General features: G+C 57.6%; 1 protein-coding gene across 1 annotated transcript in view; it reads right to left on the bottom strand.

The window, feature by feature from the left end:
* Nucleotides 1–11,632, bottom strand: part of ANK2 (ankyrin 2) — a 97,034-nt gene extending 85,402 nt beyond the window's left edge. Inside the window, exons 1-4 of the mRNA XM_090289360.1 lie at nucleotides 11,330–11,632; nucleotides 6,340–6,441; nucleotides 1,766–1,864; nucleotides 102–200 (exon numbers count right to left, since the gene is read on the bottom strand). Coding sequence (XP_090145486.1) covers nucleotides 102–200; nucleotides 1,766–1,864; nucleotides 6,340–6,441; nucleotides 11,330–11,464 — 435 coding nt within the window. The 5' untranslated portion in view covers nucleotides 11,465–11,632. The remainder of the gene's footprint in view (nucleotides 1–101; nucleotides 201–1,765; nucleotides 1,865–6,339; nucleotides 6,442–11,329) is intronic.
* Nucleotides 11,633–12,699: the final 1,067 nt, after the last annotated feature.

The following is a 12,699-nucleotide window of genomic DNA, read 5'->3' as shown; positions in this document are numbered from 1 at the left end:
AGGAAACTGTTCTGCCCAACGCCTGGCGGAGGGCCCTGAATCGGTGCCTCAGAGCCACGCGGACTGACACCCGTTCCCACCAGAGACGGGCGGACGGGTACCTGGGACTGGGCGTTGAGGTTGGCTCCTTCCTTGACCAGGACTTTGACAACGTCCGCCTGTCCGGCCAGAGAGGCAATGTGCAGCGCCGTGTTCCCCTTCTGTGGGGGGAACGAAACAGAAAACGTTACTGGTTCCCCAATTCTGAAGCGATCAAAACATACAGACACGTTTGACGTTGCCGGTAATTTCAGGTGGTTACAACCTGTCCTTCTAGGGTCCTTTCTACCATCAGGACGCGGACCTTCCCAGCGCCGCCATCCCTTCCCAGCGCCGCCGTCCCTTCCGCCCTCAGCCAGCCCCGCATGAAGGACAGGGACCCTCTCAGCTCGGACTGGTCACTCAGGGCTCCGCGGCCTCCTCTCTGAGTGAGGGGCTTGGCATGAGGGCTCCTCCTGAGTCTAAAACTCTACAACTATAACCTCGGGTTAAAAGGGTGCCTCTGTGTTAAAATATCAGCAGAGTCTATAGGAAAGGAAAACGATACAAACACTTAAGCCATCAAAGAGCGGTTGGTTTAACAAATATGTTACATTATATGGGCAACTGAGGGGAAGAAAGGAATTTGATACACATTCAACATGAGAGTCTTCGAATGTTTCTTTAGCATGTACTGGAGGCGGTCAGATTTGCTACTGAAAATGCTTACTCTCTCTTTACAACCAAAGGAAGGAACTGATTACATGCAGTGAACGAATATTGTCACTCCTTTGGAACTGCCAGAGCCTCTTCTGTTTTGTTTCCCAGTTTCCACTGGAACCGCCGTGAGCGCGGCCGGAGTCCACGTGGCCGCTTCTGAGCGCAGCGCTCGGCCCAGGCGGCCTGGCTCCGCCCGCCTTTACTCCAGCGCCCGCCCTCGCTGTCTGGCTCTGACGAGACGGGCGCCCCGCTGGAGGCCCACCTGCCGGGCCCTCACCTCACCCGCATCCTAACCTCTCCCTGCGCCTCCTGCAACTGCAGATCATCCAACTCCAGCCGCGGCAGCAGGCTTGATTCTGATTGGCTACTATTTTCCTCCAAATTAAAATTGCACCTTCTAAAGACAAAGATTTGCCACCACTAATGGTATTTTTAAAAATACCTGTTGTTTCTGAAATGACTGCCCAACGGCAAGGTTCCAGGATATTCCAGCAAACGCAGAATCAACCAGGAAGCAAGTTTCTAGGGTAGCAAGCACCTGCGTGTCTCTACAAACGAGCCTAAGTCCTCTGCGAACACGTTATAGTGATGAAATCTCACTCTGTCCTCATCATTCAGGCTGTGACCCCAAGTCTCTTTCCCATCAGAGGGCAAAGGCGTCTGTATGGTCTCTTACCAAGGTCAATGAACACGTTACAAATACAACAATTTAATTAAAGCATGAAAATTACTTGTTCGTTTTCATTCAGGCGTTTACGACGCCATTTATTTTTTTTAATGGGGTGACCTTAGGAAAACAGGAGCTGCTGTCTACGGAGAATGACATTAATGGGGACTCCAAGGGAAAGGGCCAGAACGTGGGGAACCGGGTACAGAACCCAGGGCTGTGCCGGCCGCCTCCCTGCTGACAGGACGGACGGGGGTCGATTCCAGGGCGGCCGTGTCAGGAGTCCCGGCGTCGCAGCAACCCCCGCGGCGCATGCGCGGGTCCCACGGCCTCCCCCGCCCGCCCCGGGACGCGGCCTACCTTGGTGGCGGAGTCCACGGCCGAGCCTCTGCCCAGCAGCTCTTGCACCAACCCCACGTGGCCCTCCTTGGCCGCCAGGTGCAGCGCGTTGAGTCCATTCTGCAGGAGAGGAGAGGGGACGAGGCCTCAGGCTGGAGCGGGGGAGGGAGACGGTGGCCCCGGGCACCCGGACAGCCCCAGGCGGACACACTCGGTCTCCCGGGGTCCCTTGCTTTGGGCACCAGCTTGAAGCTGTCAAGTTCAGAGTTATCGATCTCCAGTGTTTTTGGTTCAGAGAGGCAAAGAGGTTCTCAGGCAGAAGCAAAACACACACGACATCGTTTCTGTCCCCAAGAGCCCCAAAATACGTATCATGAAGCCACTGACAATCACCTGTGTGCTGGCATGGGCCTGTCCGGGCTGTTTTCAAACCTCTGGCTACTCTGCTCTGCACGCCTGGGGTGCAGACGGAAGGCCCCCCCCCCCGTCTGTCTGATGCCTGTGAGGACCGTACCCCTAACTCACAGAACTTCCTGAATTATGCCGAATGAAAGCATTTGCGAGGAGGCAACCGACGTCGATGAGTTCCCAGAAAATGTCCCAAGGAGACAGAGAAGAAATACGCCTCGAACAACGGGGAGAGACAAGAGGGCGTGAGCCTGGCCTCCGGCCACCTCACCCAGGAGGCCCTGGTGGGGCGAGGGGGTGCAGACCAAGGACAGAGACACGGAAAACGAGGAAGCTCCACTGAGGCATCGCTGCCGTCAGCAGAAGTGACTTTGGCAAGGAGTCGTCCGCACGACGGAGGAAAAGGAGCGTCTGTGGGACGAGAATGGCCGGGGGCCAGATGCACCCCCACCCCATCCCCGCTCCAGGCCCCGGGCCCCACACCTCCTCCACACCTGGCTGCCAGCCGAGACGCGGGTGCTCACTGCGGGGGGTCGGGCTGCATGAAGACCAGGAAAGGCAAAGCAAACGACGCGCCGTCTTTGTCAGACACACCAACCGATTTCACCGCGTCTTTGGCCACTTTCCGCAGCGTCCCGATGCAGACGCAGGTTATTTGTTGGGTAAGTGCCAACCACACGTGGAGGAGGATAAAGAGAAAAGATGTCCCGTGGGTGGGAGGCGCTGACTGTGTTTAGGGCTTATTTTTTGGTGACGCTTTCATACACACCCAGGTACACATGCACCTTGTGTGTGTGTCTGTCTTCTGTGTGTGTTCTGTGTGTGTCTCTGGCAGGGGGAGCGGGGCACACGCGTGTGCTCTGGGTTCCACAGAAACACAGGCACTTCCGGCCGACCCGAGATGTGGGGGTGGCTTGAGAAAACCAGGCGTCCCTTCAGATCGGGTGACAGCAACGCTCTGAGACACCACTCTGCGAGCGAGGTGGGCGTGACCGTGCGACTGGATTGTCGGAACCCGATGCCCATTCCGGCGGCGGCCGGGACGCAAATAAGAGGAGTGACGGAGGGACAGAGGAGAGCTGTCACCGCAATGACGATGTGTTGGAACCTCCCCACGTAAGCACAGACAGGAGCTGACCCTCGGAGCCTCTGCTGACGTGGAACAAATTTGTAACTGAAATGTTCTAAAGTCTATTTTTAACGTCTGGTTGTGAACTCCCTCTACAGCTTTCTCAGAGTGAGAACAATCACTGAATAAACAAGAGGCCTAAGTGTACGTGAGCTTCAGAAATGGAGCAAATACGAAAACGTGCTCTCCGTGTGGAATGTATCGGAGAGAACAGGACAAATAATTTCCTCATTTGATCTTTTAAAGGAAAAATGTAACCTCTGTAACAGTTTGGAAAAGAAAAATAAAAACTTGAAGTTCTTTATTACGCAACACTGTCTTTGCCACGTTTCTGAATGTCTTCCATATCCTTTCAGGGGCCGAGCCATCAAATGGTATTTTTGGATCCAATTTCAAGATTCTCATAGTAGTTATGAGGTCATTTTATAAAGAAGAAAATTTCATCCGAACTTCAGCCCGAGGCGTCTGGGCAGCCCACGCACACGCTGTTCTGGGATAGCGGGCGGCCCCACCCGCCCCACCCCCACCCCCCGAGACACCGCAGGGCGCAGGGCTGCCGGTCCCTCTGTCCCGCGTCAGCACGCTGCCCAGGAACGCGGGCGCAGGAGCGAACCAGAGGGCAGTTTCTCGTTGCTTCCTCCACGCGGCGCTTCTGCTTTGAGCCGTCGCGGTGAATGACAGCAGCCCTTTCGCTGCGGCGTAGCCTCCTGGCCGCCTGGGCTCCTGAGGTTAGTTTCTGCCCTGGAACGGAGCTGAGCTCGAGCAGCAACCCTGGCAGCGGCGGGCGGGATGGGGAGGCCCCTGAACCGCCTCGCACGCCAGGCCCAGGACGCACAGCGCTCTCTCCGGGTCAGACGGGGGCCCCAGGATAAGGGTGCCATCGCCGTGCACTTGGAAGGGCAGGGGGTGAGCCTTGTCCCCGTGGACAGACAGACCCAGCAGCCCCAGACAGACCCGGGGACACCGCTCGGTGGCCCAGCTGCATTTGTGAACTCAGGCAAACGCTCCCTCCCAATGCCTGTCCTGCTAAAACACCCGGTGATGAGATAACATTCGTCACTTCATGGCCCCAGACCCTGCTCAATATACGTCCTTGCCTAGCGATCATAAACCAACGCCAGACAGCAGCATTTACCCAAACCGAGAAAACTCAAGGGGCTGAGGAGAGGGACTGTCCCGTTCTGTGAGGAGGGCAGCGGTCATGTTTCTGGTTCTTGGTGAACGACATGTCGTGACTGCAGTTAGAACGTGTCCACCACAGAAGGCCTTTCACGTGTCATAGTTCATGGCACATTGCAACCCAGTGACGTAAGACCGAACACATTATTGTCATCTTGTGCTGGAGATGAGAAAAATGTCACTTTCTGCACTGAAGTGACTGCATGAAAGTGGAGAAAGAACGTGAGCTTTGGGCTCTGTCTGGTGTGGCCTCACGGCACTGGGAAGCCGTCCCCCAAAAGCAAACACTCTTCCCTTTCATAGCAACACGCTCGGGGACAGGGCACCCCTGTGAGAAGAGTGACCGGCTGCTGAAGACGTTTTCAGGGCGCAAGGAGTTGCTGGTCATACAGCAACTTGAGTATTTACTGCTGGGAGATTATTTTCCTAAAAACACCCTAGATCTTTCATACAGTCAAATATATTTGCCATACTTCAGGGTTCAGTGGACTTGGCTTGACTGACATTAACTTTGTTCTCCCTGGGTTCCCTTTGGCATTTTCGATAATTTTTACCTGAATAAACTGAGAGTTCCATTGCCCATGCTCTAGCAAGTTTAGAAAGTTAATGTGATATTAAAATGTGGGGAATGTATTTAATATACTTTAAAAAATCTAAGGTAACATTAAAATTATAAACTATTTTATAGTCAATATCGTAGGCATTTTTGGAGGTAGTTCGTCCACCCATATGAATGTCTGGATATCCATCCTTCTCTGTTAAAATAACTGATGTACCTGAAGTTCAGATTATTTGTTTAAGAAAACATAGCAAACACGACTCCTGATGGAAAGCCAGACGGATGAGAAGTGCAGGCGCAGACCCTGCGTCCTGTCCGTTGGGACAGAGGGGCTGGCCTTTCCCAGGTCCGTGCCCAGAGCTGCGTCAGGCCCAGGGTCCTGTCTCAGCGACAAGGCAGGAAGCTAAGCCGCTGCGGTTTCAGAGGCCGAGAGGGACCCAGTCTCCTGGGCCAGAGACAGCGGACAAGAGCGTGGCAAAGGCGGAGGGTCGGCACGGGGCTCTCACCCGCGTCGTGTCCCCCTCCGGCCCCGCAGGAGTGACGCACGGGACCACCGAAGGGGCTTCTGCCCACCCGGCTGCCAGGCTCATGTCAAAGGCGGCGGCCAGCTGCTCACTTAGAACAGGCCAGGTGGCCACACCCCAGGCACGCGTGCACTTGGTGTGTGTGCACACGCACGAGTAGGCCACTAGCACTCAGCACGGTCTGCGGAGTGCGAGCACACAGACGCCTCCATCCACGGCAAGAAAATCTCAGCCTGAAACAGCACAAAACGCCCAGTGGCTGTGGGACCAAACAAGGCCCGAAACGCACACTTCCGCCGGAAGCCCTGGCCAAGGGGACGCGAGGGACAAAAGCACAGACCCTTCCTTCCAGCTGCTGTCGTCACCCTCCTCTCACTCTAACCCACATTTTAAAACAACCAGGGGGCAGGAACGCTTTTTAAATTTTAGCGCCGTATGTCTCCATCCCCAATTTAACCACCAGTGACCACGGGTCAAGGTCCTGCAGCAGCGAAGTGGCCAAGGTGTGCGGGGCGTCAGGGCGGATGAGACGCAGGCGGTCCGGCTCGGGCGACCGTCCCACTCCGGGCGGCCCAGGTCACGTCACAGCCAGAACGGACACCCACCCGCTACCTCTGATCTGGGTTCTCAGCAGTAACAGCTCCAGACACAAACATCCGGGCCTCCGGAAGGAGCAAGGAGAGAAGACGACTTCCTTAGGCTGGACCCCGACATTTAGTAAACTCAGTGAGCGCACGGAGCGGCCTGGGCTGGCGCACGTGTCCCCGCGCCCCGCGGAGGCGCACGGCGCTCTTACCTGGTTGCAGGTGTTGATGTCGATGCCGCCCTTCAGGTACTCCACAACCTTGTCCAGGTTGCCGGCTCTGGCCGCGCGGAGGAAGCTGGCGTTGCTGTCAGACTGTGAGGAAAGAGAAGACCCTCCGTGAACCGCTGAGAAGACCAGAGCGCAGCCCTGACACCCAGGACACTCTGTCCCCTGCCAACCGGGACGGCGGCGCCGTGACACGTTTCGGCGCTGGGCTGACAGCACCCAACAGCAGCGCCCAGTGCAAGGCGGCAGTGTTACCGCTTCTGGGGAGCTGCTGAAGGACCCGGGGTCCACAGGGGCCGCACTCAGCTCTGTCAGCGTAAAAGGACCGTCAACGTGAAAACAGCGTCACATGTGAACACTGATTTACCCCCGACGCGCTGCTACCTGCTCTCGTCAGCTCCAGGTGCCAGTGACTTCCCACTGAGCCAAGTGTCAAGATGAAAGGGACCGGAACACTCAAGGGAACCAGAGCTCCTGGGTTTCCTCTGGCTCCGCCCCACTGCTGGGTTTGCAGGCGCGTCTGGGTGTGACCCCGGAGGGTCGCCTGTCCTCGCTACAGGGCCAGAGGCTCCGAGGGCCACAGGACAGGGGGCGGCACTCAGAGCTGCGGCCTGGGCCGGGCCAATTCTGTGACCCCGACAATTTGGGGAAAACGAGGTTGAATTTAAACCAGATGCCGTAATACCAGACGCCACTGCCGGTAACGACGATCCCTCTTGACAGAGGCTGCTTTTGAAGTCCTCCCTGTCCTCGTGCTCCTCCCAAAATCTGATCCAGGAGGATCAGCTGAATTTTCCCCAAAAACTGTGCTGGGAGACCTGGCTCCGGCCCCTGGTCTCCAGCTCACTCTCAAACCTGTGCTCCCGCGGTGACAGACCGCTGCCGGGAGCTGAGACCCTCACACAACTCTGTGATTCCCGCGGCCTTCTACCTGACTGCAGAGGAGCCGGGGACCTGGAAGGGACGTCACACCCACAGAGGACGCACGTCAGCGGGATGGCCCTCCACCTAGCGTGGCCCCCACCCCCCGTGATGGTCCAGGCAATGCCCCTTGGCTCCCGTGCTCAGGCCCACTGAAGACAGTGGGGACATGGACGGAGAAGTGGGCTGTTTTCTCTGGCGTCCCCAATAAGGGGACGTTGGCTCACATGACTTCCACGCGGAAGACCACACACCCCAGGACTAAATCGGCTCATGTTTAACCAAACCCCATACTGGCTCCTACGTCCCTGAGTCACGGAGCAATCGGACTCCGAGGAGTGAAAGGCTGGCAGGTCTACACGTGGGGCGTCAGACCGGCTCCCCCTGCCCCGCCTCCTCCTCTTCCCTGAGGCCACAGCCGTGTCACACGGGCAGTGCTGCTGTGACCGAACCGGGGCTCACCCGCAAACACCTACTCTGTGGAAGTATTTCATGGTTTGCGGCAAAGTCTAAACTTCCGGAAGATTCCCTGCCTTCAGGCCTCTGGTCATGACACTTAGAAGTGAAACATAAAACTGCGTCACGTCAGCATCTCACCAGAAACATTAGTTACCATAAAACGACAAAAAGTAAACAACACGAGGTCAGGCAGAAGGTGCAGGTGCCCCCGCAATCGCGGCCCCTCCGTCCCACGGTCTCGCTCGCACACGCGTGGCTGTGGAGGAGACCCAGGAGCTGCCGGGAGAAGGAGCAGCCGACGGAGCGTTCTGGGTGGAAGCGACCCCTGGAACGTGCCAGGACAGCACAGGGGACGGGAGCCCTGACGGAGACGAGGCAGCGAAACCGTTCACTCTGGAAAGCGGGAAGGAAGGCCCAGACTCAGCCGCACGGCCGTGCTTCCTGAATGCGGGTCCTTGCGCCGGAAGGAGCCCAGAGTCTAAGGGAGAACTTCAAAGTGCTCAGCGCTGTACGGTGAGATTTATAATAAAACGGCCTCGCAGCTAAAAGCAAGCCTCTAAAGTCACACACTCTTTGCAAAAAGTAGAGCACGGAGACCGAGGTGACGCTGAAGGACGTTCAGAGGATGAGGGTCTCTGGTCAGAAACAAAACGCGCTCGGCTAATGGAGCTCAGTAGTGACAACGAAGGAAACATCACTAAATGCATATTAGGATGTAACGCTGTGGATGAAAAGTGCTCCAATAAAGCTATTTCTCTTCATTATACAAATATAATACCATGTTTTTTTATTGTTTGGCTCTAAGCCCCCTTTTTGTACGAGCTCTTTGTTCCGTGTGACCCGGATTCACACACCACGGCATCGGTTAGGAACCCGACAACCGTGTTATACGATGGTTATCTGTACCATATTACTTCCCATGTATAGTTTTTAAAGTAAATCTACGCATTATACATAAATGTCTAACCACCGTGGTGCACAGCTGAAACTAATATAATATTGTACGTCAACTATGATTTAAAAAATAGTTTTTAAAAACTTTTAGAAGAAGGTTGTGCCCAGAAAGTACTTCCATCTCGTGCATGAGGCTCCGTGACCACAGGACACGCCACTGCACATTCGCTGGGGGCGGGGCAGGGCCGAGCCGAGGTGCCCGCCACGCTGTACCACGCGCGTGCACAGGGACACCGTGAGGAAGAATGTTACTCCAGTGTCCCCCGCGCAGGTGAGAAGCAGGCTCAGCGTGTGCGCTCCGCTCCGTTACCTGGTGGGAGACCCACCGCGCAGCTCCTGCTTCCTGCCGAAGAGCAGCCGAGCCCAGCGAACGCGGACCCGACCCGTGAGCCACCGGTCTGCCGCATCTGTGTGACAACGGTCACGCCCTCGGTCCCCACATTCGCTGAGTCCCAGCATCTGCTGAACACGGTGCCTCTGCAGAGAGGGAGCTCGGCTGGGCCCCCGCCCGCACCCCCCTCGGCCAGCTGGGCCCCCCGCCTGGGAGCCAGCAGCCCCTCTCTCCGCCTGTCACACAAATCCAGCCCGACTGTCCCAGGACCGGGACCGGGACCGAGTCGAGTCCTTGGCTGCTCCGCGCAAACACAGCGTCGTGACCAGGCAGGGCCCGAAGGCAGCACCTGGCCCGGAGGTGAGCTCACGGCTGTGGGGGCTGAGAGGGGGGCGTGTCTGAGGGCCCCCTAGAGACCCCCCAGAACCTCTCCAGGGGCTGCCTTTGCTGTTACACAATAGCAAGTTTCCACAACTGCTTTTCTCTGTTCTGAGTCAAATTTCTAAAAAGTAGGCACAAGTCTAAGGCTCACGGGCAGCCCTGGGATTCCAGCAAAGAACGTCCCCTGAGTCGGGCAGGGTTCTCGTCACCGCGCAGGCGTTGCCGGCTTCACTCGCAGTGGGATTCTTCTAGAACGCCATGGAGAGGTTTCATTTTCCGAAAGCAAGAAAATGCCCCGCGAACGCACGGTGCGGACGCAAACATGCATGAATGGGTGTGCATAGAACGGCCCCAGACCCTCAGCTTCAAGATCAAAGTTAAAGTAAGGCCTCCGAGATCATGGGTGGCCACTGACAGGCCAGAGGAGGGGCTGCTCCCACTTCCACCGGACGCATGGGCCGCACCGGCACCAGGTCAATCCGAGATTAGAGCGCCCCACGCAGAGCTGCGGATAAGCAGCGTCAGTCTGGTCCCTCACTCAACACGCAGGAGAGTGGATTTGGGGACCAGGGTGACAGACGCAGCCATTTTTGCCACGCTGCTGCCTGCTGAGAAGACACAAGACCGCTCCACAGGCCTGAGCTCTGGACAGGCCTCCACTGTGGCTTTGGGGTCTCCAACTGGCATCGTACGTCAAATAATGAAAGTGATATTCTTCAAGCCGTCTGCCTCCCAGACCCCACGGTTCCTAACGTCCACTGGCTGACACCTGTGGGACAGATGGGTCAGCGCCGGACCTCCGAGGGCCCCCGCCGAGCGTGGGCAGCACCGTGTGGGCAGTGCCCACAGGAATTTCCCGCCGACTGTGGTCGGTCACAGACGAGTGGGCTTCCTAAGTGGGCTGTAGTGACGTCTGGGTCAGGAGGACAGAGCGGGCGTCGGCTCCAGTTTGGTGACTACAGGTACTGAATTCTCTCCCTAAGGAATCCCTTGCACATAAACCCCCTTCGCTCACTGACTAGGCAGCGGATAGAACAGACACCCCTGCACCCCCCCCCACGTCACCACAGCGCAGCCCCTGCTCAGCACACACTGGCTCCGCGGGGGGTCCCACGGCTCAGCTCCTGGTCAGGTTCAGTGTGACGGCTCAGACGGAATGGCGACACTCCGAAATGATGACATTCATCCCGGTCGGAGGAACAGCCAGGACAGGAGGCCCCGCAGACGCTCCACGTGCCACGCCTGCCATCCCCCAGCTGCCGGGCACCCACGCGCGTGGGAACAACCCTCTGCCTCTCGTGCTAAGAAGTCCTGCAGCTCCGAGCTCCGTGGGGTCACTGAAGTTAAGTCACTTGCAACGAGGCCAAACTCCTGCCCCTGAAGGGTCACTGATAAACCTCACTCTCCAGCAAATATGAACATCAGAAAGCCTCAGAAAGATTTTGGGCCCTCCCCCCAGAAAACCACAATAAGCCTTTGTAATCGTTTTAAGGAACATACCATGACTTTGAATTATTAAAATCTGAGAGTCAGCTGACCTATCTGATTGTTCAACCTGAAGCCTCCGCATAAAATATTACTGCCACGACGCGAGCCATGTGTCAAGGCCTTTTCAGTGAAGTCCGCCCAGCGCTAGGGTGTTAATGGCTGAAGCTGGACAACGCGGATGCAGGCGGGGCTCTGACGGTTCAGGGCGGCGGACGTGCGCGTGAGCCCGTCCCCAGGAAACATGTGCTCGGCCCTGGACGAGATGCCAAGCCTCCATGCACGACCCAGCAGGACGGCCCTGGGGGGGAGAGCAGGGAGGACCCTGACTCAGAGGGTCAGGTGGGCGGTCACTCCACCGGGAAGTACACGGATCCAACCGGGGCAGCCCCCCCGCGCCGTGTGCCAGGACCCCTCCCTCCGTCTCTGCGGCTCAGAACGCACCTGTGCCCAGGGCTCTGTGGTGTCCTCGCGGTCACAGCCGTAGTAGTCGGGGGCTCCGTCCGCCTCCAGCAAGTGCCCCTGGGCCCTCACGCTCCTCCCCGTGTGGCAGGAAGGGCAGAGGGCAGCATTGCCCATCGCAGCCTGCAGCTCCTCGTCAGCGGGCCGGTCCTCACCCCCTGGGCTCCGTCCAGGGCTCCTGGGGGCTCCCTAGCCGGGACAGCGCGTCCCGACGGCGCCAAGCTCCCCGCCCGGAGCCCCTGCGCGCCCCTCCCCGGGTCTCCCCATCTGGCCGGCCGGCTGGTGTCAAGGGGCCTCAGCTCTGCAGGCTGCATTCAGTGGCCACTTCCAATCCGGCTGCCTGGCTATTTTTACACCTACCCGGCCAGCTATGCGTGTCGGGGGAGGGGCAGTGTTGTTCTGTTTTTCTCCATGTGAGCAGCCTGCTCTCCACACGGACTTCAGCTCCCGCTGGCCTGCCTGTCTCTCCGGAGATGGCACACGCCTCCGGCCCAGGCCCCGCCCGCCTGCCCACGCACGCCCTCGCCTTGCTGGCAGAACGGGTGACGGTGGCCTCCGGGACTGCCTGAACCCGGGGGCACCTCCACCGCCCCGGGCCACCCTTTCGCACATACAGCTCCCAGCAAGCGCACCGGTGACACAGCTCACGTCACCCCGCACGGGTGCCTGGGTTTGCCCCTCACCCTGTCCCCTCAGTCACGGTCCCGGTCATGTCACGGAGGAGCACACGTTTTGATTCATACCTAATCCCATTCAGTTTTGACTGTTCTGAAAACGCTTCCCCAGTTTTACATAAAAGAACCCAGGGAGGCTCTCCGCCCCACACACACCGGCCCTGGACTTGGAGAGCGGTGACGAAACCAAGGCTGTGTCGGGCCGGGACGGACTGAACTTGACTCCCCCGTTAGGGTTTCTTGTAAGACGTTTTATGTAATTATTCTAACGTCACTCCAGTGCGCCCCCCTTTGTGACGTTTTGTGGGTGCACATCTTCCCTTCCAAATAGGCTGTAAACTGCTCATCAGCGGCCTCCAGACTTAGACTTTTCTGTCGTCCGGCCGCACGTTATCTGTTAAATATTCAATGTTTAAGAAAGGCACGGAAGCGAAAGCGTTTGGGGAGAAGAAAACACGGGAGCAAGGAGAAACCGACCATGTTACGTCTGCTAGAGCTCACCTTTCCAAGCCGTCCTGCTTTTCTTTTTAAATTAAAGTTGGTTTGTCGTTATTTTTTAAATTAAAACCAGCATCCCGAAGTCGTCTGTGTCTCCACGGGGCTCTCAGGGCCCCCACACTGAGCCTGGGGTCCGGCCTGGCCTGCGGCCTCCGCAGCGCACGGCACCAGGTCACCTGC

This window comes from Furipterus horrens, unplaced genomic scaffold (genome assembly GCF_987537825.1).
Source record: "Furipterus horrens unplaced genomic scaffold, mFurHor1.1.pri manual_scaffold_10, whole genome shotgun sequence".
Taxonomy (NCBI): Eukaryota; Metazoa; Chordata; class Mammalia; order Chiroptera; family Furipteridae; genus Furipterus; species Furipterus horrens.
This window is presented reverse-complemented; position numbering and strand designations above follow the sequence as displayed.